Source organism: Ochotona princeps, chromosome 4 (assembly GCF_030435755.1).
Source record: "Ochotona princeps isolate mOchPri1 chromosome 4, mOchPri1.hap1, whole genome shotgun sequence".
Lineage (NCBI taxonomy): Eukaryota > Metazoa > Chordata > Mammalia > Lagomorpha > Ochotonidae > Ochotona > Ochotona princeps.
This window is the reverse complement of record NC_080835.1, coordinates 38,704,285-38,728,966: the sequence shown is the minus strand read 5'-3', so window position 1 is coordinate 38,728,966 and position 24,682 is coordinate 38,704,285. Positions and strand designations below refer to the sequence as shown.

The 24,682-nt window shown below is 41.4% G+C and overlaps 1 protein-coding gene across 1 annotated transcript; it reads right to left on the bottom strand.

Moving 5' to 3' along the window:
- Positions 1-3,317: 3,317 nt before the first annotated feature.
- LOC101536361 (mas-related G-protein coupled receptor member X3-like) lies at positions 3,318-19,789 on the bottom strand. Its single transcript, XM_058662280.1, has 3 exons — positions 19,751-19,789; positions 8,216-8,358; positions 3,318-4,269 (listed from the first exon to the last, which is right to left on the bottom strand). The coding sequence occupies exons 1-3, from the start codon at positions 19,787-19,789 to the stop codon at positions 3,318-3,320; spliced, it is 1,134 nt and encodes a 377-aa protein (XP_058518263.1).
- Positions 19,790-24,682: the final 4,893 nt, after the last annotated feature.

The window sequence follows — 24,682 nt, the reverse complement described above, 5'->3', positions numbered from 1 at the left end:
AGCCAACACCTAGGTCAGTCTGTTCTACACTCACCCTGAGTCTCAGGAGTACCAGTGGGTGCTAGAGTCTAGTCCAGTCTTGCCACTCCCCAGACCCTGTATATACCCATGTCAGCGGAGACTGCAGCCATGTCCAGCCTTGCCAGTTTTCCTCATTATGCCTCTTGTGCTCACCAGTGGGAACCCCAACACAGCTGCGGTGTCCCCTTATTTCCCCAACCAGGCTGTTCCCAGACACAGATCTTGTATGTGCTAATGGAGATGGCATTTCCATATGGGTTGGCCTACCACTCCCCACAGATTCTGCCCCCAGACCTGCTTCTGTCACATGCTGGCTCGTGTCATGTCCCAACCTAACATCACCCTCCCCTTGTTCCAACTCTAATTGGTGAGTACTGTGATCTAGCCCCACATGTAGACCCCCAGCCCTTGCTTTAGTGTGTGTTAGTGAGTGTGCTCTGTGATGGTCGATCCTAACTGCCCCAGTTCAGTCTCCCACGTGAGCTGTTACTTCATTCTGACCCTAAAAATTCCTCCCAATCCCCTCTCCAAACTCCTCACTCTCAGCTCCCCTTGCTTACTTGCAAGTACAGTCCTTTGTGTGTGGAAGTCCTTCAATGGTAATTCACCCCCTGAACATGAACGTTCAGGTTCCAGCTCACCTGCACCTGTGCCTCCTCCAGAACCCTTGTAAGTCCACACACCCAAATTCCTCAGAGCATAATGCCTGGTGGCCCAAGTGTTTTTCCCATTGCTATTGGGGCCCAGGCTCCTGCCTTATGGGTGGGGAGAGGTCCCTGGCATGGCCCATTGCCCGGTCCGACTCTTAAACATCTCCTCATTTTTCCTTCCAAACTGCTACGTCTTAGCCCCCTTGCTTACCTGCAAGTACAGTGGTCTTGTCTCTAGCTGTCTCTCAGGAGTCATTCCTCATCTTACATGTATCCTCAGGTCATTTCTCGCCTCCTCCTGTGCCATCCTGCAGAACCCCTGTAAGCTCACACCCCCAAATCCTCAGAGCATGCCATCAGGTGGGTGGGTCAGAGGTCCTCAGCCTGGCCCAACGTGGGGCCACCTACTTCTGGGTTTGCGAGCAGGTCTAAATATCTACATTTTAGATGCTTAACAAATAATAAAAACATAATGTAAATGAAATACAGAAAATCAAACTGAGTCATAGTGTAAAGAACCTTTCAAATTACATCACAAAATTCAAGACATTTAGCAAAGCTAGAGACTAGTGCATACATTAATTTTTTTTAACCTGGCATGAGCTCTCATAATTAAAGGGTAAATAATTTGGAAAAATATTGGTATCTTAAATAATAATTTCATAATGATGATCATTTTAGCTGCTGCCAAACTTTTTATCTTAAATGGTACTTACTTGCTTTGTACATGTAACTGATCTTGTAGAAGTATAATTCTAGTTAAATTGTTTAAGGAATAATTATGTGCTGCAAAAATTATGTGCTCCATCAAGATGTGAGAGTCCGTTCGACTATCAAATTTCCTGACCTTTTGCACTTTTGTATGTAAAAAAGAACTCTGTGTAATTTCATTTTTGTAAGTTTTTAAAAATAATTTTGGTTTATCACCTTTTCACATGTTTAGGAGTCATTGTTACTTAATTACATGCAATTTGATTCATGACCTATATCTGTTCTGTATTGCTCTGTTGGATTGTGAATGATCAGTTCATAAGAACAATTTGGAAATACGAGCAATTAGCATGCATACAGCCAAATACCATTTAGTTTATTTATTTATTTATTTTTAAATATCATTTAGTTTTAAAAAGAGCAAGAATTATGATATTAAAGGAACTCCACATTATAGCAAGTTAAAAACAGATCTAAGAGCAATGTGTGTTTGAGGGGAAGAAAGACAAAATAATTCAGTAACTGTTATTTCTCTTTCAGGAATAAGTAAGGTTTATTGAACCACTAAATATAATATTGAACAAGCAAAAAGTAGAAACAGTCAATTTAGGAAAAACATAAGCATCGCCACTGTATAATCAGAGGCTTAATGCAGCACTAGCTGTAACATTGAATAGGTTAAAAGTGGGAAGACCACAGTTCCACAGGAGAATAAATGTGGGGTAGAAGTAACAATCAACTCACAATTTATTCACCTAACGTGTGAACATTTTTTGGCATTTTACATATCTACCACATACCAGAGGAGATATACAATATTTGTTATTTTCAGAGACTGATTTATTTCACTACACATTATGGTTTCCAGCTGCCACCATTTTTTTTGCAAAAGACAGGATTTAAATCTTTTCTTTTTTTAACATATATTTATTTTTATTGGAAAGTCAGATATACAGAGAGGAGGAGAGAAAGAGAGGAGGATCTTCTGTCCGATGATTCACTCCCCAAGTGACCGCAATAGCCAATGCTATGCTGATCCAAAGCCAGTAGCCAGGAACCTCCTCCAGGCCGCCCACATGGGTTCAGGGTCCCAAGGCTTTGGGTCATCCTCGACTGCTTTCCCAGGCCACAAGCAGGGAGCTGGATGGGAAGTGGAGCTGCTGGGATTAGAACTGGCACCCATATGGGATCCCGGCAAGTTCAAGGCGAGGACTTTAGCAGCTAGGCCATGCCGCCGGGCCCAAGATTTCATTCTTTTTATGGGTGAGTGGTATGAAATAGTGTATGTTTATCACATTTTCTTTATTCACTCATCCATTGGTGGGTATCTGAGTTGACTTCATATCCATAGTGAATTGAGCTGCAATAGACATAGATGAAATTGCAAATTTCTGCGAAGTCTAAAGACTATTTTCCATAATGCTTGTGCTAGTTTATATTCTGCCGATGATAAGTTTCCTCTCACATGCTTTCGAGTATGTTTTTCATTTTTTAATGATAGCCTTTCTAAGTGGATAATGTGAAACCTCATTGTGGTTTAATCTTTAACTTCCTGATGGTTAATGATTTTGAGCATTCTTAAATGTCTAATGCCATTTGTATTTTATCTTTGAGAGCTCTTGTTCATACCTTTGCCCATTTCAAAAATAATTTCAAAAGAAACATTCAGGGGAAGATGAGAAATGTGTGGATGATGTTAAAATGTAAAAAATGATGGAAATGGTCTTACTTCACTGTTCCTTCTGTAAGACAAACAAGAAAAGTCAGATTAAATTGAGTATTTTGAAAGATGGTGAGGAGTTCCTGGGTTGATTCAGTGACAGGGAGATGAGCAAAGAGCAGATACTGTAAGGTACAACAAGGCAGTGTGGACTTTCAAAGTCCTGACAGACTGACCAGGGCAGAGGCTCTTCATCACCACCCCAGGCTTCCTGCTCATTCATCATCCTCAGGGGTGCCCTGCAGAGCCCTCTCAAGAACCAGCTTTAGGGGCTGCCTCTTCTGCTGCCGAAAGGAGCCAACAAAAAAGTAAATGATGGGGTTGGCACAACTGTTAACAATGGAGAGGACAGCTGTAACCAGGAAAAAATGGCCAAAATATTTAGAATAAGAATGCGAAGTCTGGCTTATGAGGAAGCAGAAAAGGCCAAAGGGCAGACCACAGAGGAGGAAGACCAACACGGTGAGCAGAATGGTCACATACAGCCTGCTCAGCTGTATGTGTTGTGACCCACAGAAGACTCTGACCACAAGGGTGAGGTTGGATGCCAAGAGCACCGTAAATAAAAAAATCAGCCAGGAGGTTATTATAAAATCGATATTCTTACACTGATGAATGAATCTGTTTTGAACAAAAGAGATACAGCATCTTCCTTCCAAGATGCTCAGTATCAGGCACACGGCCCAGAGCAGGGCACACATGATGACTGACAGTTTTCTGGGGCGATGGCATCGGTACCATATGGGCCACAGGACGGACAGGCAACGCTCAGTGCTAATTGCACTGAGGATGCTCAGGCCCACAATGTATGGGAATACCGTCACATACTGCAGTAACTGTATAATATTCAAGGGTTTGGAGGAAAGATGGGAAAAACTGATGGCAAGAAGGCGATCTGTGATGACACAGCAGAGCAAGAGGAAATCAGCTATGGCTAGGTTGATGATGTAGACAGTGAAGCCATTTCTGCGCATGCGAAAGCCCAGTAGCCAAATCACAGTTGCATTTCCTCCCAGTCCAACCAGGGCGATGATGATGATCAGGGAGCCCAGAATCAGGTATTCCACAGGACGAGTTGTAGTCAGACTGCTTCCATTCTTTGGTGCGAGTGTCGTCCCCAACACAAGGATATTTGGATTCAGGCTTGGATTCCCTCCACTGGTGTTCCTGGGAACAGAAACAAGAGTTAAATTCCTACTGCAAAAATCTCTCACCTCTTACCCTCGGATACAGTATTGTTATATGGAAATTTCTGTTCCTGTGTTTCAGGGAAGGGAAACGGAGGCTTGCAGAGATAAAGCAATTCATCAAGAGCCAGAAAATACAGGAACTTGGATTCAGACCTTGTTACTGCTGACTCTAAATATGGTAGTCTGTCTACTATACGTCCTCTAAATGACATGAAAATGGTCTGTGTGTTACAGTTATGGATTTAACTATTACCCTGTACTGGCCAAAGGTGATTATTTTACCCCGATGATTAAGAGTGGTCCATGGGAGAGGGATAAAGGCTTTTGGGCCATGAAGGAGGTGACCTCTTTTTAGCAGAGGTATAATGAGGGCAGGGCTCTGTGGTTCACACTGAACTACAGGGCTCACACACGAGACAAGAATGCTCTGTCTCCCTTGTTTCTAGCTCTGTGTGATACACACTGTATTCTCATTGTTTATGCAATGAGTAAGGCAGCCATGAGGAACACTAACATTGTGGATCATTTAAGTGATAGGGAAGATGAAAATTAGAACACATTTTAATATGAGAACACTCCTGGAAAGAGATGAAGAACATTTTATTGATCATGATCTTTTCCAGGAACAGCTTGGTGCTGTTTAGAATGACAAATGTGGGCTCCAGTTACTGAAGCTGACCACTGAAGTGGGGAGTCAATGTGGCTTTGCTGAATACCTAGGAACATTGTGGTACAGGGTGTGGGGACTGGATAAGACTGAGTAGAACTGCTCAGCAATACAGAGGTAGAAGGTGTAGGTGAGACTGAAATATGAGAGTAACTAAGGGGATTTATTTGAAGGGTGGGTGGGTAGATCTTTGCAGGATGGCTAACTGTTGTGCCATGTGGAGTGCACTGTACAAACTACATATTGTCTCCTAGGCTATCTTCAGTAGAGTGTCCTTTGCTAATCAAAGCATTTGCATGTGAGGGTTGGGGGAGGAGACTGAGTGGAAGTAGAAAAAAGGCAGGTCTTGGTATTTAAAGAGAGATGTTCATGGAAATGTCACTGTAAAAGCAGTAACTTGGGCACAGTACACTAATCCTCTGTCTGCAAATACTGGCATCCCACATGGCTGCCAGTTGGTAGTCTGGCATCTCTACATTTCCACCCCTGAGCAGGCTCCCTGATTCTTGCCTAAGATCAGTGAGATGGTTCGGGTCATGTGACCCTGCATCAATGATGGAGACTCAGAGAAATCTCCTGACTCCTGGCATTGATTGGCTCAGCTCTAGTGTTTGTAGCCATCTGGGGATTGAACCAGCGGATGGAAGGTCTTTTTCTTTCATCCTCTTTCTGTAAATCTGCCTTTCAGATAAAATAAGTGAATCTTTAAAAATAAAAAAATTATCGGCTTGGCTCTAAGTGCTTAACAGCCGGTAATTAATCGGTTATTAGTTTGTCTCAGGCTTAATTCTCTAATATCTGTGAGGTAATAATCATTAATTTTCTATTTACGAAATGTGGAATTGGAACACATGTATGATGTTTTATTTGTCTCAATGTCTGACAGTGTAGATCTGAATATTGCAGGGCCGTCTCCAGATTCACGCACTGACACACCTCCCACACCTGTCAATTAAGCATGTATGGAGAGAAAGCAGAGGAGATATTCCCTGGTTAAATTCTAGATGGCAATTAAAATTGTAGGTGAAAGAGGCAGGTGTTTGGAATGAAGTAACCCACTGGTTGAGATGCAACTTCAAGTTTAGGCTGCTCCACCTTTGATCCATCTTTATCCTAACGTATCCTAAGAGGCAGTGGATGATGTCTGGAGTACTAGAATTCCTGCTACTCTGTGGGTGATATGGATGGAGTTCTAGAGTCCTAGCTTTAGGCCTAGTGTAAAGTTTTTAGTCCTAGCCTGTCCTTGGCTGTTGGCACCTGGGCAGTGAACCAGAAAATGGAGCATATTTCTTTCTTACTCTACCTTCCTCTTTCTCTTTGAAGTAAATGCAGATAAATATATTTTTAAAAAGAGGAAATTTTAGTTCATGTAGGCCTTATTAGCTCCCTCAAGAAGGTTGATGTAAAAGAGATAATTTGCCCTTTTCTAATTACTCAGGCTTCCTCTCTTTCTCCTCTCATGCCTTCCAACCATGAAGGCATCTATCATGAGGAAAGACAATCAGATGGTCCTCATAAGATCTAATGCCATGCTGTTGAGAGTTCAAATCTGGAAACATGCTAAACATAACGCTTTTCTATGTTCATTAACCAGACTCAGATATTCAGTTAGATCAACAGAAAATGGATGAATACATTTCAGATTCTCTGATATGCTAAGGAATTTCTTACAATTGTACTTCACTTACTGTGAGCACCCTTGGGTCTAAATCAGGTAAGCAATCCAGAAAATAGAGTTTACCAGCTTTGTTTACTTGTACCCCAATATTTCTCATGGATTCCTTAAATAATATTATTATGATATATTCACTTAACACAGAAAGAATATGAGGCTTAAATGACAAAGAAATTTTCCTAGAATTATAAAGAGTATTGAGAAATTTTCTGATGTCATTGAGAGCATGTGCAAAAGTGGCCCTATGTATCCTGGAGCCTTGTCTGAGAAATTCAACTGCTATAGACCCAGGGTTTTAACCTATGAGGAGTTCCCAGAACATCTTTGTTTGAGTAAAAAGTTTGATAAACCACCAGGGGCTCCTGAAACTGCTAGTTCCCCCCAAAATATTTATCATTCTCCAGTGTCGTCTTACCACTCCTCAGAGGAAGGTTTAATAATTGTTTTAAACTCACTATTGTTGAGGCCAGTGTATAGTGCAGTGGATAAAGCTGCCACCTGCAATGTCCATAGGGTTCTGGTTCAAGACTGCACTGTTTCATTTCTGACTCAGATCTATGCTACTCACCTGTGAAAAACGATAGAACATGGCCCAAATGCCGGGGTCCATGCCACCCACATGGAAGACCCAGATGGAGTTCCTGGTTCCTGGCTTTGGCTGGTTCCAGTGCTGACAATTGCAGCCATCAGGGGAGTAAAAAGCACACAGTATATCCTTCTTTGTCTGTGCCTCCTTTTCCTGTAGCTTATACTTTCAAATAAAATAAATCTTTTCTTAAAAGTCACTTTAATATGGATTTCGATTAGGATAGCCAACATTACACTGAAAATGTTAAAAATATAGTTTTCCTTTTATGATTGTTTCCATTTTGACGCACCTTTTGACCAATGTGGATTTATGTGTAAATAAAATGACAGAGAAAAAATGTGAAAACATGACAAGATAACTCTGATGGGGATGAAGAGAGAAATGATTCATTCAGAAAAAGCAAGACAAAGAACCTGGAGGTTCTACGGAGATGTAATGGGTAGGCTCATTGCTGGGCCTATTTTCTACCTTCTCTGCCTTCACAGGAAGGGTTCCCAGGTCTTAAGACTAGGGATGGAAATAGTGCTTCACCAGTGCTGGCTCTGGTGGACTTTTCATGTGTTTTATCATGCTACCTTAGCCTAGGTCCTCACCTCATGACGTACTCTTCAGTTATCCCAGTTTGCACCATCTGTTACTCCCAGAGACCTTGCCAGATGTACAAGGAGAAGCACTTTAAAAAACATGTGACAAGAGCTCAGCTCTGAGATTCAATGCCATCATGCCACCTTCTCCTGAAATACATGTTAGAGGCAGCATTGTCTCCCGGACAGAAGATGTGTGTGGTTGGTATTAAGGGGAGATGTAGACAGATGAATCAGAGAGAAACAAACACCTATTTTACTCCCTTGCACAGTTGGGGTTGCAGTCTGCCTTTTACTGAAGGAACATCCACAATCCTTGATTTGCTGTCTACAGGGAGAAACCAGACTTTTGAGATTTTAGCACAAACCACAACTGGAAATCAGACATTTCTTGTTAAGTACTCTTACCTTTCTTCCATTCTTCTCTTTGCAGCTGAAGAACTCTGGTGATGGTGCAGATGAAACTCCTCTGTCCTTTTGATCCTGAGAAGCCGTGAGGAGCTGGCCTCAAAACTGGTGACCCAGTGAGGCTTATCAAGTTTCTGGAGAGACTGAGAGCAACTCAGAGACCAGAGTCTTTCAAATCACAACCTCCACCAAGATGTTTCTCCTTATGTGTCCCATTAACTCATAGATAAAAGCCTCCCGTTTCACTCTGCTGCTTCCTCTCTCATCCCATCCCATTTGGCTCACCTTCCTGGGTATAATTGCATTTTTTGCCTTTTCATTGCAAAGTAAAATCACAAGCCGAAGTAGCAATTCTAAGGAATATGACATTGTTTGCCTTTTGGGGCTCAATAACTAAATAATAAAGCAATCAAGGTTTACCATGGTTTGACCCTTCTTTGTGGCTTTATCCTTGCTGTCATCACATTGTGGTAATATTTCTAGGTGTATGCCCCCATTTCCAGTGACCAAGAGTGTATCAGGTTGAAATTTTCCATGAATTCCATCCTCCAGAAGCCACTACTTGACACACTAAACTCTCATTTCTTTCACATTTGCATTGAAAGGCAAAGAGACAATCACTCTTTTTAAAATTTTTTTTTATTAATTATTTTGCATTATGTGACAGTTTCATAGGCTCTGGGAATCCTCCCACCCCTTCCCACGCCCCTCCCCCCTGGTGGAGTCCTCCACCTTGATGCAGTATTACAGTTCAAATTCAATCAAGATTCTTTCCTTGCAAACGTATACCAGCTCTAACTTCGGACCAGAAATGGTCTCCCCAAGAAACTGTTCAACCCATCTGGACAATAAGTAGCTGGACTCTATGCTTGGTATATGTTTGCAAGGAGACAATCACTCTTAACATAGCCTGCTTCCTCCACACTTCACAAACTGAGTTTATTTATGTCAGCATCAAAATACTGATTCTTATTGCTTATCAGTTTCTTTCATGAACCCAAGCTACATCCATATTCAGCTACTTATTTTAAAACAAATGACATTTAAGTTTTAAACTGTTTCAACTATTCTGAGATGGCCATCTAAATTTATCTGAAAAGCATTTGTTTAATAAGAACTTGTTCTGGGCTAAATTGAGTCCAATATTTCTACATGAAAATCCTAATTCTGAATTATCACAAAGTATAATAGTATTGGAGGTGCAGTCCCCTTTAAATCTTTTTCCTAATGAAGAGAGAGCATTTAATTTCCCTCATACTTTTACTCAAAAATCTCTTCAATCTTCTGCCAATTATTTTCCTTTATTTATGCAATAATGTAATTTAAATTTTCTTTGTAATAGTAAGACATAGAGTCTTTGAAGATATTTACATTAACATGAGGCTGTTAGGGTTTTCATCCAATTTAACCCACTGTGACTTGTACTTTTACAAAAGCAGAAATTTTAACCCAGACACGAAGAGATACTGGTGGAAGTTCTCAACTACAATCAAGAAGAGGCACCTCATAGGAGTCCAAGAAGAAATGCCACAATACACTTCTTAAAATGGCTAAAATTTAAAAAAATGCAGTGTGAATTATTGGGACCAGTCTGTACAATATTCTTGTATTGCTGTTTAGGCAGAAAATGTTGCAGCTACTCTGAGATCCTTTTGCACTTTCTAAAATTAATATCTGCTAAATTGTATCAACCAAACTTTATAACTGGCAAGGATCCCAGGTAGTAGAAAGTGATATTCATCTAAAACTATGTACATATGTTTTTATAATAACTTCATTTATAATGTCCATACTGGAAACCCACCAAATTTGCTTTTCTGTGATAAGTGAAAAAAAGCTTAGTACTTCTATCCTATCAAATACTACTTTGCTAGGAGAGCAATCAATAGAAAACTTGTGACACATATTGATACAGGTTTGAATGGGCCTTGAGGGGAAAATACTGAGTGAAACCAAAAAATTAAGTGTCTTTCTTTTTTTTTGACAGATTTTCTCCCAAGTTTATTATCATGCAAGGTTTCTCTGCAATAGTCTTTTTTTTCATATATATATATATATAGATATAGATATATTTAAATTAAGTTTCAACCATGTCCAAATCACTTATATAGAAAATTTTTGAAATAAAATATTGAAGAGATGGCTAACACAGAAGTTGTGAAGAGTTATGGAAGTGGGATGGTGTATGACTGATTATATTTTTTCTTGTCTCAATTTCTTTATTTTTGACAATCTTTACATAGTTAGTTAGGGCACATAGGGTCAAGGGCTACAGGAATGTGGGTAAGAGTATTATTTCCCCATTTTTTTCCCTGCATCTTGGGCAAAAGCGGAGATAAAGGGAGAAGCCATGCTCCCACCCATCCCAGGTCCTGATGTGGGGCATGCTCTGAGGGTCTTGCTCAAGTGGTTTTAATAGCTCAACAGTTATGAACTGCTGCCAATCTTGCCATTCTAAGCACGATGAAGTCGCTACAGAATCCACTGATTGACATAGTCCACCTTAAAGTCTCTGTTTGCCCAGTTTTTCACTGCCAGCATAAGGCTGGTGTAGTTGATTGATTTGTTCAGTCCTGCAGGTATTGTCTGCAGGTTCTGATGGATTGCCATATCATCCACATGCACCTGGTTATGGTCTCCAGTGCTCTGTCTGAGCCTCTGAGGAGGCTCGGTTCTGTCACTTGTACTCCATGGCAGACCATGAAACCAGCACTTCTCTTCATGATTAGGGATCTGAGTCCGGCAGTTCGATTGTGGACATCCCCAAAGAAACTTCGTCTGAAGTTAACCCAGACCTGATTCTTGTGAGTACTTGCAAGTACAGGGGTTGGCACAGTCCATTGCCCCAATCAGCTGGTGGTTGCAATTTTCTGGACCGATTCTGTTTCCAGTCCTGTAGTCCACTGGAACCAATGGGTGTTGGACCTAGCTCAATCCTGCCCACAACACTCTCAGCCCCCACACAAACCAGTGGGAGCTGCAGCGTGGTAGGAGTGACCCACAATAACTCCCACCAGGCCCACCTGCTGCCCTGATTCCCATGCTTGCCAGTATGTACAGCAGACTAGTCCACTCTGTCTCACATCCCATTCAGCTCTCATACACGTCAATGGTCGTTGAAGCCTAGTTCAACTCAATCAGCTCCACTATTCAGCCCACACACATGCTGGTGGGTGCTGTTCTGTCCAGCTACCACTGCCCCTGTCCTGGTTTTCGTGCTCTCCAGTGGGAGTGGAAACCCCAGAGGCAGGTGCCCATTCTTTCCTTCCTGGACCACATCCACTCCCGGATCATGCACTTTCCGGATGATGCTGTAAAGGTATGATTCATTACTAAGGAGTACACCAAAAGTGCTTTTTTTTTTTTTACAGTGAAGAAATAGTTTCATATGTTTAATATGTAGTAATTACGTGCCTCTATGCGTATGGTAAAATATGGTAGACTGGGGGCCCAGTATGATGGCTCAGTGGCTAAATTGTTACCTAGCAAGCACTGGGATCCCATATAGGCATCGGCTTGTGTCCTGGCTGTTCCACTTGATGGAAAATAGAGTAGCTGGGACACAAACCAGTGCCCATACGGGAATCATAGCACTTACAAGGCAAGGATTTAGCCACTGAGCCATTGTGTCAGGCTCAAAACTGCTAATTTCTGTAACTGCTATTACTTTCATCAATAATGATTTCATTGTTCAAATTTCACGGACAAGTTTGTTTTCTATAACACTGAAATGAATGTGGAAAATAACCAACAGAGTGGAAAATAGAATTATATAGTTATATTTTGTAATTTATTTTGTCTATATAAATTGATCAAATTTCACATATTTCACAATACATATCTTGGATACTAGTGATATTTCCCACCTTACCCTCCCTGCTGCATGCATTCCCCCATACCATCCTTCTACCATACTTATTTAACTTTAATTTTAGTAATGATATGTTTTGATTTCACTTCTCCACCTCACGCTTAATACTCCATTAGATTGTTCAAAGAATTTAACAAATACCAAGAGGGAAAAAGCCTATTGCACCTCAAAAGTGTGGACATAGGCTACAAGCCATAGTCAAATCTTAAATCTTTTTTTTTTTAATAATCTATTGTATTGTATTGTTGACAATCTTTACATAGTTAATTACAGTTAAAGAAAAAGAAAAAAAAGGTTCAGGGGGATAGGGAAGTGGGTAATACTATTATGTCCATATTGTTTCCATCATGTATCTGAGGTTAAGGGGGATATTGAGGGAGAAGCCCCATCCAGTTTCCCGCCCACCCCAAGTCCCGGATGTGGGGCATGCTCTGAGATATGTGCTCGAGTGGTGTTAATAGTTCTCCGGTTATGAATCGCTGCCAGTTTCGCTCGATGAGGTCGTCCACTGATTGATACGGTCCATTATAAAGTCTCCGTTTGCTCTGTCTTCTGTCTTTTCTTGATTAGAGTTCTGAGTCCAGCAGTTCGATTGGGGAGATCTCCAAAGAAACTTTGAGGTATTCCCAGACTAGTTTCTTGTATGTTCTAGCAAGCACAGGGCCCGGCACAGTCCATCACCCCGATCAGCTGGTGGTTTCAATTGCTGGGTTGGTTCTGTTTTTGGTCCCGAGTTGCACTGGAACCAATGGGTGTTGCAGTCCAGTCTGGTTCGGCCCTTACTTCAACCAGTGGGAGCTGCAGCCTAGTTGGGGCGACCCACAATAACCCTGGTTTGCCAGTATGTGTAGCAGAAGACCAGTCTGTCCCCCATCCCATTTGGCTCTTGTACTTGTCAATGGGTATTAAAGCTTAGTTCTATCTAACCAACTCAACCATCCAGCCCTCACGGGTGTTGTTGAGTGCCTCTCTGTCTAGCCATCCCAGCTCCCGTCCTAGTTTTCATGCCCTCCCATGGGACTAGTGACCCAAGAAGGGGGAACCCACTTTTTCCCTCCCAGGTCTCTCTGTCCCGGTTTATGCACTCTTTAGGTGGTTCTGTGATTTGACTTGACAGAATTAGTCCCCAGTGCCAGCTTCTGCGGCTATGCCCATACATCCCTTACCCACTCTAATTTATGCTTGCACCAGCAGGAATAATCAACCCAGCCTGGCTTTTCCCTGGTCTAGTCCACATGCAGTGCAAAGGTGATGTAGCCTTGCTTAGTCTGGTCTGTCTCTATCCCAGCCCACGCTCTCCAGTGGGAGTAGCTGTCCAGCGAGGGGACCAGCCCCTTAATCCCCCTGCCGGTTCTGCCCCTCCCTTCCTGGATCTCACGTGTGCTGGTTGGGTGCTGCACTCATATCCACTACAGGCAACCACGCCCTGGCATTCCATAATGTGTACTTGTTTTGTCGCGACCAAACCCGGCTCATCCCACACTCTGTTCTGGTGATCGGATTTGCCAGTGGGTGATATGAACTGATTCAGCCTGGTCTGCTCCTGACCCATGCTGAATGTGTGCCAGTGGGAAATTTTCCATGGCCTATCCTGGGCTGTTTCCTATCATGCTTCTTGCGCTAACCTGCAGGGACTGTGTCCTGCCAGAGGAGTTGCCCAGGCTCCTCCATCAGAACCCCTCCCAATGGCAGATTTTGCGCATGCCGGGGGTCCTTGAGCCAACCCTACCCAGTTCACCTCCTGTCCTAGCAGGAACAGCGGCTTTTCCTGGCTGGCTTTCACCCCATTCTGGTTCTTGTTGTTGGATGTTTCAGCCCGGCCATGGCTCGTCCATACCCACATACAGCTCACGCATGGCTCAAGAGGGGATTGAGACCCAGCCTAATCAGTCCCACATCTACCCTCTGGTTCTTCATGACACCAGATGGTGTTAGGATCTGAACCGGCCTGGTGCATCCAATCCCAGCCCACACTAGTGCCTCGGGTGACTACAACTGTTTCCTAGATAGAATGCAGCCCCCATTCCAGCACATGTGCCCCTTGGTCGGAACCTCAACCCAGTTAAGATGTCCCCATGCCTCCCCAACTGGGCCTGTTCCTAGCCGTAGATCATGTGCCTGCCAGTGGTTGCGCTGACTCAGCTTATCTCAGTCCCTCACTTGTCCTGGCCTCTGCCTTAGACAGTGTGACTTAGCGTCCTTGACTCAAGTAGCTACCTAAGCAGCAATTCAGAAACCAATACCCCAGAGCTCCCTGGCCGGACCGCCAGCAGGCAGAGCCTGGCACCACATGGTGCACTGGCCACCCTGGGGGAGGCCGAGGACTTGTTCACTGCCTTGCGGCAGTGTCTTTGGCGTGAGCCCCCAGCATTGGGTCCGACCCGGCAGGGACACCCCCCACAGCCGCCACACTGTGAGGAGCAGCACTTGCCCCCGAATCCCAAGGCCTGAACCCCTCCCAAACTCACCCTGCCACAAGATATTAGCAGCTGGGCGGAGTTAGGAATTTTAACCCAGTTCCCAAGTTCCCTCATGGCGTACTTTCCCTGAGGGAAGAGCTCTCTTGGGTCCTGGGGGAGGCCGAGGACTCGTTCACTGCCTTGCGGCAGTGTCTTTGGCGTGAGCCCCCAGCATTGGGTCCGACCTGGCAGGGGCACCCCCCACAGCTGCCACACTGTGAGGAGCGGCACTTGCCCCCGAATCCCAAGGCCCGAACCCAAATCTTAAATCTTAAAATGTCAATCTCACTCATATGGCCTACATTTTTGTACTATGTGTATCAGTTATGAATCAGGCAGACATCATACTTTTGTTTTTGGAACTGGCTTATTTTACCAGATATTTTGATTTCCAGTTGCATCCATTTAGTTACAAAAGACATTTCATTCTTTGTTATGGCCGAGAAGAATTTCATAACATTTATCCAGAGATGGCTGAGTCACATGGTAGATCAATGTTCAGGTTTGAGACCTAGTTCTGGACTAGATTATTGCCTGAGCACACAAGGAGCTGCCCTCATCTACACTCCTAAACATGGGCAGACAGCAAAGTACCACATGACTGTGTTACGACTTTCAATGTAAAGTGGTAGAACCCAGCACTGTAGATTCTATCAGTCCCATCTCTCACCTGTTCCTGCTGATTGATACAGATTTGTCCTTGCAGCCGACAGAGATCCACAACCACTTGGAATAGGTTCTTTTTTGGTGTGTATCATTGATGGCTGAATGGAAGCTGGTATTTATCCACAATGTTGTGTAAAACCTCTTATCTATGTAATTGTAGTGCCCCAGCTTAATAATAACCTTGACGGCAAGACTCTGTCTTTATAACCTTTTCTCTATCCTTGATCATATACCTGGGAAGCACACGACTATTTCTTAGAACAAGACTGTTTCTTAGAACACAGATGCTAAAACCCCAAACTGAGCACATCCTAACAATCCCCAGTCCTAGGTCAGCACTTCTGGGTGGAAGCACTCAACCTTCCCCAGAACCATGGGTACTCCAATGCCTCCAGTTGATCAGATTTATACTGTAGCGCCTGGCATGACAGCTCAGTGGATAATTAAAGGAACAAGGACACAAAACAACACAGACCCTGTCAAGGCTATGATTCATACTCAAAACACAAAACCAACAAAACTCTTAGGTATCCTCATGTACTTATGTGGATGCATTTAAATGCTCCAGGGTTGTATTTGTAGCATTTTAATCAGATTTTAACTGGGTATCCCTATTCTTTAATAAGAAACTAGGTTTATATTCTTTGAGCTTGCACTTTTTTCCCCCATTATTTTTATTATTATTTTATGACACAGTTCCATAGGATCTGGGATTTCCCTGACCCCCTCCTCAAATCCACTCCTCCTCACTGAGTTCCCCTATATTATTATAATGCTATAGTTCTTCATAACCAGTCATAAATCTATCAATGCTGTCATGGACAATGGCAGGGAGCCCCAAATCCTATTGTCAAGATAAATTTAAGTTTCATTGGAAGTCCATCTTTGATCTTGAGGTAGAGATGCATATTGCATTATATCCTCACATCTGGACATGAAAGTCTCCATCGCACAATTACTATACCTCCCCTTAAATGAAAAACCATAAAGCAAAATGAAAGAAATTTACAACTCCATGAAGTTGAATAACATACTACTGAATGACTGATGTGTCACTGAAGAAATGATAAAGAAAATCAAGAACCTTCTTGAAGAAAATGATGCTGTGTATGACCTATGAGTGAGTGAAGAATTTAATAGGAGGAAAAAAGCTGTTTTGAAGAAATGAAATTAAAAATAAAAACATCAAAATCCATGAGTTTCTTGTTCTTTCACCATATCTATAAGTATTGCACCCATGAAGTTTTGAGCCCTCAAGTCAGCCATGAGATTAGAATCACCTTCTCTGAACTCAAGTTAATATTGATATTATGATCTCCCTCAATGTTTCACAAATGTTCTTAATGGAACCTAGAACAATATTTTCAAGGAGGTTTGCAGTGTACTTTGCTAAGAATCGTTAGAGAAATACTGTCTTAATGCAGCCCTTGCCTTTTGAAATTCATTTTTTTAAACACTTAAGGAGGATTAGTCCCTGTGGCTGCACCTGAGAGAGCAGCAGAAAATGGTCTAAGTACTTGAATCCCTGCCACTCATGTTGGCTCCTCCCTGCTTTGGACACTGGCATCCCAGTTCACAGTACCTGGTTCAAGTCTCAGCTGTGCACACTGTGAGGCAGCAGGTAGTGGCCTGAGCACTGGGTCACTGCAACCCATATGGGAGGACAGGCTTGGAGCTCTTGGCTCCTGGTTTCGGCCTGGTCCTGCTCCAGCTGCTGCAGGTATTTGGGGGAGAGATGCAGCAGATGAAAAGATCTTCTGAATATCTCTGTCTCTCTTCTCTTTATCCATCTCTCTGCTATTAAAATGAATATAATTTTTAGCAAACATTTGTGGAAAAGCTGTATGGATTTCATTATTGTTAGCAAGATGTTATTTTGGATTTGTAAACTGAAAAATGCTTAGGCTCCATAGCTATCAGGGAAATACAAATTAAAGGTTACCTTGAGATTCCACTGAACTCCAGTGAGCTGCCGTATGACTCAACTATCCCCCTTCTGAGAATACATCCAGAGGAAATAAAATCTGCATGTGAGAAAAGGACCTGTAATTTTACACTTCCAGCAGCACAATCTACAATAGCAAAGATGTGAAAACAACCCAGATGCCCGTCAAAAGAGGAGTGAATGAAGAAACTGTGGTGTATCTACTTATTGGAATACTACTCAGTCATTAAAAAGAATGAAATACTGCTATTTGCAACCAATGGTCCCAGGTAGAGATCATTATGCTCAGTGAAACAAGCCAATCCCAAAAGGACAAATTGAACAAGACCTCAAAAGATGGAGTAACATCCCTTGCTCTTGGGTAGGTAAAATCAATATCATTAAAATGTCTATACTGCCAAAAGCAATATATACATTCAACGCAATCCCAATCAAATTGCCCAAAACATTCTTCATGGAACTGGAAACAATGATTCAAAGGTTCATCTGGAAACACAAAAAACCACGAATAGCTAGGACCATCCTGAAGAACAGGAAGTTAGCAGAGGGAATCACAGTTCCAGACCTCTGGACATACTATGGGGCAGTGGTAATCAAAACAGCTTGGTACTGGCACAAAGATAGAGAGGAGGATCAATGGAGTAGAATAGAAACACCAGAAGGGAACCCACACAGATACAGCCAAATAATCTTTGACAAAAAGACAAATGACAATCCAGGCAAATGGGAAGATCTGTTCAATAAACGCTGTTGGGACAACTGGTTGATAGCCTGCAGAAGCAAAAAGATAGACCCACATCTCTCACCATACACTAAGATCAAATCTAAATGGATAAAGGATGAATTTTTAAAAAATATCCATCATATGCCTCTCCAGGACATTACTTCATTCCTTACAACACACATAAAAGATGATTAAGAAAGGGATTCCAAATAAATGGATACAAAATAATAGCAAAGGAGTAATAAATTTACCAGACCAGATAGACATTAAATAAAAACTGCAAGAGCTTTAAAAGGTGGACATTTTAGAATCATGAAAGAGTGTTATCAGCTAGAGGTTATAATTTAAAATACTTGTATATGTACCTCTCAGTAGAGCATACAAATGTACACAGAAAAATATTAAATGGTCTAAAGAGAGAGAGAGATTGCATTGCAATTGTTAGGGACTTGGACACATCACACTCAATAATGAACAGATGATTCACCCAGAAAATAAGAGGGAAGTAGCTAGCATTGGTGGTGCAGAGCATAAAGCAGGTCCCGCAAGGCTAGTACTCCGCGTTTACTCCATTATCTTTCTTGGATGTTCCATTTCTGATCCAGCTGTGCACTATTATCCTGGAAGAAGCAGTGGAGATTGGCACAGTTTGAAGTCTGCACATTGTTCTATTGAGTCCTATATAAAAAAGTAAATAAATTGGAAAGCTGTAGAAGTAGACATAAATACATATGAGAATTTAGAATATGATAATATGTACAAGCCAGATAATTGAAATTGGGTGAGTATGTGGGATTGGGTTAGCCACACGGTCATCTAGAATAATAATGTTGAGAATCTACTTTTGTATGATACTGAAATAAAATTCTAAATATAGTCAATAATTAAAAAAAGATACTGAAAATATGTAGCTAGTGGAGAAACCAGAGGAAAGTGATTTGAACTGAGAATAGGGAAATATTATCAAGCTATACCAAAAAATTTAGAGGCTGTCAGAGAAAAGATACTGACACAAACACAGGAAAAATTTTTGGCACTCATACAAAGTTAAAAGTTTTTGGTGAAAAACAGTTCTTTTTCATGGTCAAGAATCTATTTGCTTCTGATGTAATGGCAGACTCTCAACACAAAAACATATGCCTTAAAATTAATGGTGGCTTCTGAATATTATTTGTAGTATAGAGAATTATATTTTCCTACCAAAAATTTAATATATATATTTTTGAAGATTTTATTGTTATTGGAAAGCCAGATATACACAGAGGAGGAGAGACAGAGAGGAAGATCCTCCGTCCGATGTTCCACTCCCCAAGTGAGCCGCAACGGGCCGGTACGCGCCGATCCGAAGCCGGGGACCAGGAACCTCTTCCGGGTCTCCCACGCGGGTGCAGGGTCCCAATTCATTGGGCCGTCCTCGACTGCTTTCCCAGGCCACAAGCAGGGAGCTGGATGGGAAGTGGAGCTTCCGGGATTAGAACCGGTGCCCATATGGGATCCCGGGGCTTTCAAGGCGAGGACCCCAGCCGCTAGGCCACGCCGCCGGGCCCCCAAAATTTAATATTTTTAAAATGTTTTATTAAAATAATGTATTCAATCCAAGAAATGCACATAAATGTATAAATTCCCTCATGGCTAATATACTAATTAAAAGCAGAACAGAGTTTTCATGATTTCCCCTTCTCTGTATTTATTTATTTTTAATGTGAGAAAGAAGCATACACTCTTATTTGTATTGTAGGTTTCAGTGGCACGATATTTATAATTATGTGCGGACTAACCTGCCATCCACCCAATCTTTATACTCTCTATATTAGCTGTCACAAATGAAAACGTGGTATATGCCTGTATTGCCCTGTTTTAAAAAACTCACCTTGATTTCCAGCTGCATCTCCTCTGTTGTAGACGTCATAATTTCATTATTTTTCATACCTGAATAATACTCCATAACACACATAAGCACGATTACTGTTTTTAATTCAATCATCAGTTGATGAGTGTTTAGGTTGCTTTCATATCTTTGCTAGTGTAAATTAAACCACTATGGTCATGGAAATGTACGCAATTCTTTCACATGCGATTTTTGCTGGGGTCCATGCAGTAGGTGCGGATGGCACGAAGGTGTGAAAAGAACAGCTCCTCTGCTTGGCAGGGCACTGGGGAGCTTCCAGCTGTTTGGCAAGGCCTGGCGGATTTCTCTGACCACCTTGACACAGTTTCACCGCCTTTTTGCATGGACACTCAAGCACCCCACTAAGAATTCTGTAATCTATTGAGGCATTGTTTGCCCCTGTGGGATGGTTTTGGCAACCAATGTGAGCTTGAGAGTTAATGTTGTTGATAATGTCTTGATGAGTGGACCTTTAACTGTGCACAGAAGTACAATTAAACACATGCCATTTCTGGACACCTTATTGTGTGCCTACCCATTGCCCTGAAATCTGGTCAAGACATATAGCATGTCTTCTGGGAAATGGCTTAATAAGAATTTTACAAAGTAATGGAAGTGATGGGAGTATGAGCAGAAGCTGCTATGGCAAACAATAGTTACTGTGACCTTAAAGGTTAGCCTGTGCTTGCAACTCTTTAGAGCGTAGAAAATGTAACTTTTTTAGCTGCTTTTGTAATTTTTTTTATTAGAGGAATTATAGGGTGATTTTATTAATATCATAGAGATAGGCTTTTGATAATTGTTTGATTGTTTATAGGGTTATAGAGCCTGTAATTGTGGGGGGATCTAATAAATAAAACTTTTGTCTTGGATTTTTACATTTTTTCCCTTGTAACATATTTCTCTCATTAAATGATGGGCAAGTTGTGGGAATAGAAATGCAGTAGGAATGTACTACTGATTAGCAAGTAATCGCATGTGCCTTGGCCTTAAAGTCCTGACTGTCACTCAGTGGCCGCTAATGAAGAATGAATAATGGCTTGCTTTGAAGAAAATGATTATGGTAACGTACAGAATTATCTTTAAGATCACCTAGTTGACCATGAAGTAAAAATTAATTGAACATCTGTGCATGCTGGCTTAGTTCTGAAGTTAAAGGTAGTAAAATCAAACGTTTGTGTAGAGGCTTGTGTTGTTTCTAAGTAAATAAAAAGAACAGCTTCTTCTTGAGCTGTAGTAAGAAGGCACCAAGTGACGGAGTCTGTGTCTTTTCTTATTACTGATTCCATGCACCCTTCTCGAGTTCCGAACTCAGCTGGAGCTGGACTCCGGCAGATTTTATCACCTTTGGATAATTTCTGGGTATGGGATAACTGGTTTGCATGCTAAACATGTTTTTAGTTTTCTGTGGAATCTCCATACTACTTTTAATACTGACTCTATCAAATTGCATTTCTACTAGCAGTTTGTATTAGGATACTTTTTCTCTGCAACCTCACCAAAAATCTATTTTATTTTAATTTTGAGTTCTTATTGTTCTAATTGGAGTATAGAGATTTCTTATTGTGGTTTTTATTTGGATGTCCCTGTTGGCAAGTGATTCTGAGCATTCTTCTCATGTATCTCTTGACTATATATGTCAAATGAAAAACAGGAAAAATAACTGCATGTGTCTTTGGACCATTTCTTAGCAGGAATTTCTTAAACACATTCTGGATATTACTATTTTATCAGATTTGTATTTTGGAGTGCTTTTGTTGCTCTTTCACTCTGCTATTTTTTAACAGTCTTTTAAAAAATAATCTGTTTATTTGAGTTTGGAAAGACACGGAGAATGATATGGCAGGGAAGAGATATACAGACAGAAAGAGGCAGAACAAAAGAGAGAGAGAGAGAGAGAGTAAGAGAGAGAGAGAGAAAGTCCCGTGAGTTGGTTTACTTCCCAAATGCCTGCAGTGGCTGTGGCTTGCTTTGGGCCAAAGCTGGGAGTCAGAAGCAGAATTAGACTTCTCACAGGAAGTCTAATTCTTCTCACTTCTCCTTCTTAGCAGGAACACAGATACTTTTACCATCACTTCTGTCTTTCTGGAGCTCTAGCAGGAAGCTGGAATCAGGAACTGGGGTCTGGAATCAGGAACTGGGGTCTGGAATCAAACCAGCATGCTATTATGTGTGATGCAGTTATTGCAACTACTAGGTTAAATGCCTGTCCTTATCTATATTTTAATAATATGTAATATTTATGTAATATGTCAGCTGTGGCATAAGTGGTGTGTTGGTTATAGAGGAACATTTTCGCTATTTTTGTCTTTTCTCATTAGTCTTACACATTCAGAATGAAAACCTGAGAAATAATTGGAAGATAATTTTTTGGATGGATAATATCCACAAATCCACAGATTTGACATCACCAAGATTTAGGATAATAGATTATGCTAAATAAATTTCCAAACCAGGCATGTAGGCCTGAAGATAATATAGTAGGCAATCACACACCCACTAATATGCTGCATAAATTAAAATTGTATTTTCTGCTTCCCACTACTCTTTGAAAACGAATCAATGAAGGTTCACTAATATCACTGTTAAGAATATGGAGCTCAGGGCCCGGGGGTGTGGCCTAGCGGCTAAAGTCCTCGCCTTGAACGCACCGGGATCCCATTTGGGCGCCGGTTCTAATCCTGGCAGCTTCACTTCCCACCCAGCTCCCTGCTTGTGGCCTGGGAAAGCAGTCGAGGACGGCCCAATGAATTGGGACCCTGCACCTGCGTGGGAGACTCGGAAGAGGTTCCTGGTTCCCGGCTTCGGATCGGCGTGCACTGGCCCGTTGCGGCTCACTTAGGGAGTGAAACATCGGACGGAGGATCTTCCTCTCTGTCTCTCCTCCTCTGTGTATATCTGACTTTGTAATAAAAATAAATAAATCTTTTAAAAAAAAAGAATATGGAACTCAGAAAGAAGTTTACCAAGTTCTCAGACCTTCATTCCACCTTATCTCCGTGAGGCTATGGCAGCCAATATAATGGTAACCAATGGGCCTACTTGTTTGGATAGAGTCACACATCTCTGTTATGTAACTGTATGACTCAATGTCACTGTTGTCTGCAAGAAATTGGAGGGCTTGTTTGGGTACAAATACTGCCTTGTAGTCCAGTCAGCTGTCATGGAGAAGGAATTGTGTTCCTGTGTATGGAACACATTTGTGAATAAAAGCACCATGAACTTGTATAAGACTTTATTCTTTAACTTGCATGAACCTGGACTTGGTCTTCCTGGGTCAAATCACCAAATCACGTGTACTAAAGGTTCAAACAAGCATCTTTTATCTCAATGTTCTATTTGGACCCTCTCCATTTGACACATATGGTTCTCTCATTTGTATAGCAGGATGCTGTTGAATAATAAGTTCTAATCTAAATATAATAGTATATATCTCACAATTCAAAAGAGATATAAAATGAAAGGCAGAATTTGAGTATGAGGGGGTCTTTTAGCTATTTGCTAAATCTGAAACCATTTTCCATATCAAGACTATTAAAAAGTTTAGAGCAGAATTTTCATGTTATGAGTTAAATGTTGAATTTATTTTAAAGATGAGGAATCTTCCTTTCCCCTGTGGGCCTTTTACAGGAAAAAGACTGCAATATCTATGCGAGATGCATCTCGTTGCTTTTCTCTTTGATCCTAGTCCTTGTACTTGCTTACTTCTCTGTGATCTTCATTTGCAGTTTTTCACCTTGTAGGGTTGGACATACCCATTGGAGGAAGGTCAGGAGAACAGCAAGTTATCTTAGATTTGTCCTGTTGAAGTGACCTGGCCCAGTCACAGTTCAAAAGAGATGCAAGATGAAAGGCAGAATATGAAAGTGTCCTTTAACTCTCAAGTCCTCTAACTCTTAAGTCACTTTCCAAATCAAGACTCTTAAAAAGTGTAGAGCTGATTTTTCATGTGATGAGTTAAATGTTGAATTTATTTTGAAGATGAATAATCTTCCATTTATCCCCTTTTATAGGTAAAAGACTAAGATGTATATGAGAGATATATCTTGTTGCTTCTCTCTTTACACCTAGCCCTTGTATTTGCTTACCTCTATGTGGTCTTCATCTGTGGTTTCTCAGCCTGTAGGATTGGACATATCCCTGCATGGAGCGTCAGGAGAACAGCAAGTTATATTTCTTTTTTTTTCATTTTTTTATTATTTTTAATCCATTAATTACATTGTATTATGTGACACAGTTACATAGGTACTTGGGTTCTCCCCACCCCTCCCCAAACCCTCCCACCATGGTGGATTCCTCCACCTTGTTGCATAACCACAGCTCAAGTTCAGTTGAGATTCCCCCATTGCAAGCATATACCAAACATAGAGTCCAGCATCTTATTGTCCAGTCAAGTTCAACGGCTTCTTAGGTATACCCTCTCTGGTCTGAAGACAGAGCCAGCAGAGTATCATCCCGATCAATTAAAAGCTCCAACATACCATCAGCAAAAATTTACATCATTATGGAATTAATTGACATAGTAATGAGTAACCAATATGTTAAAAGTAAATGCGAGTTCTTAACTACCTTCTGTGACCACCTTATTGACATTTCAATTTTAGTTTATACACAACATATAACATCCATAACATAACATGTTATACATAACATCATATCATCTTAAATTAAGGCAAACCTGTGGTGTTTAACCTTTTGGGATTGGCTCATTTCCCTTAGCAATATGGTTTCCAGTTGGGCCCATTTGGCCACAAAAAACTGCATTTTGTTTTTTTTAATAGCTGAGAAGTATTCCATGGAGTAGATGAACCATAGCTTTCTTATCCAATCCTCTGCTGATGGGCATTTTGGCTGCTTCCATGTTTTTGCAATTACTGATTGTGCTGCTATGAACATAGGAGTGCATGTTGGTTT

Coding starts and splice junctions, on each gene's coding strand:
- LOC101536361 (XM_058662280.1), bottom strand. CDS start 19,789: ATGACGTCTACAACAGAGGAGATGCAGCTGGAAATCAAG. Junction 8,359..19,750: donor AGATGCAGCTGGAAATCAAG/GTGAGTTTTTTA, acceptor AGTTGCTCTCAG/TCTCTCCAGAAACTTGATAA. Junction 4,270..8,215: donor AAGAGAAGAATGGAAGAAAG/GTAAGAGTACTT, acceptor TTCTGTTCCCAG/GAACACCAGTGGAGGGAATC.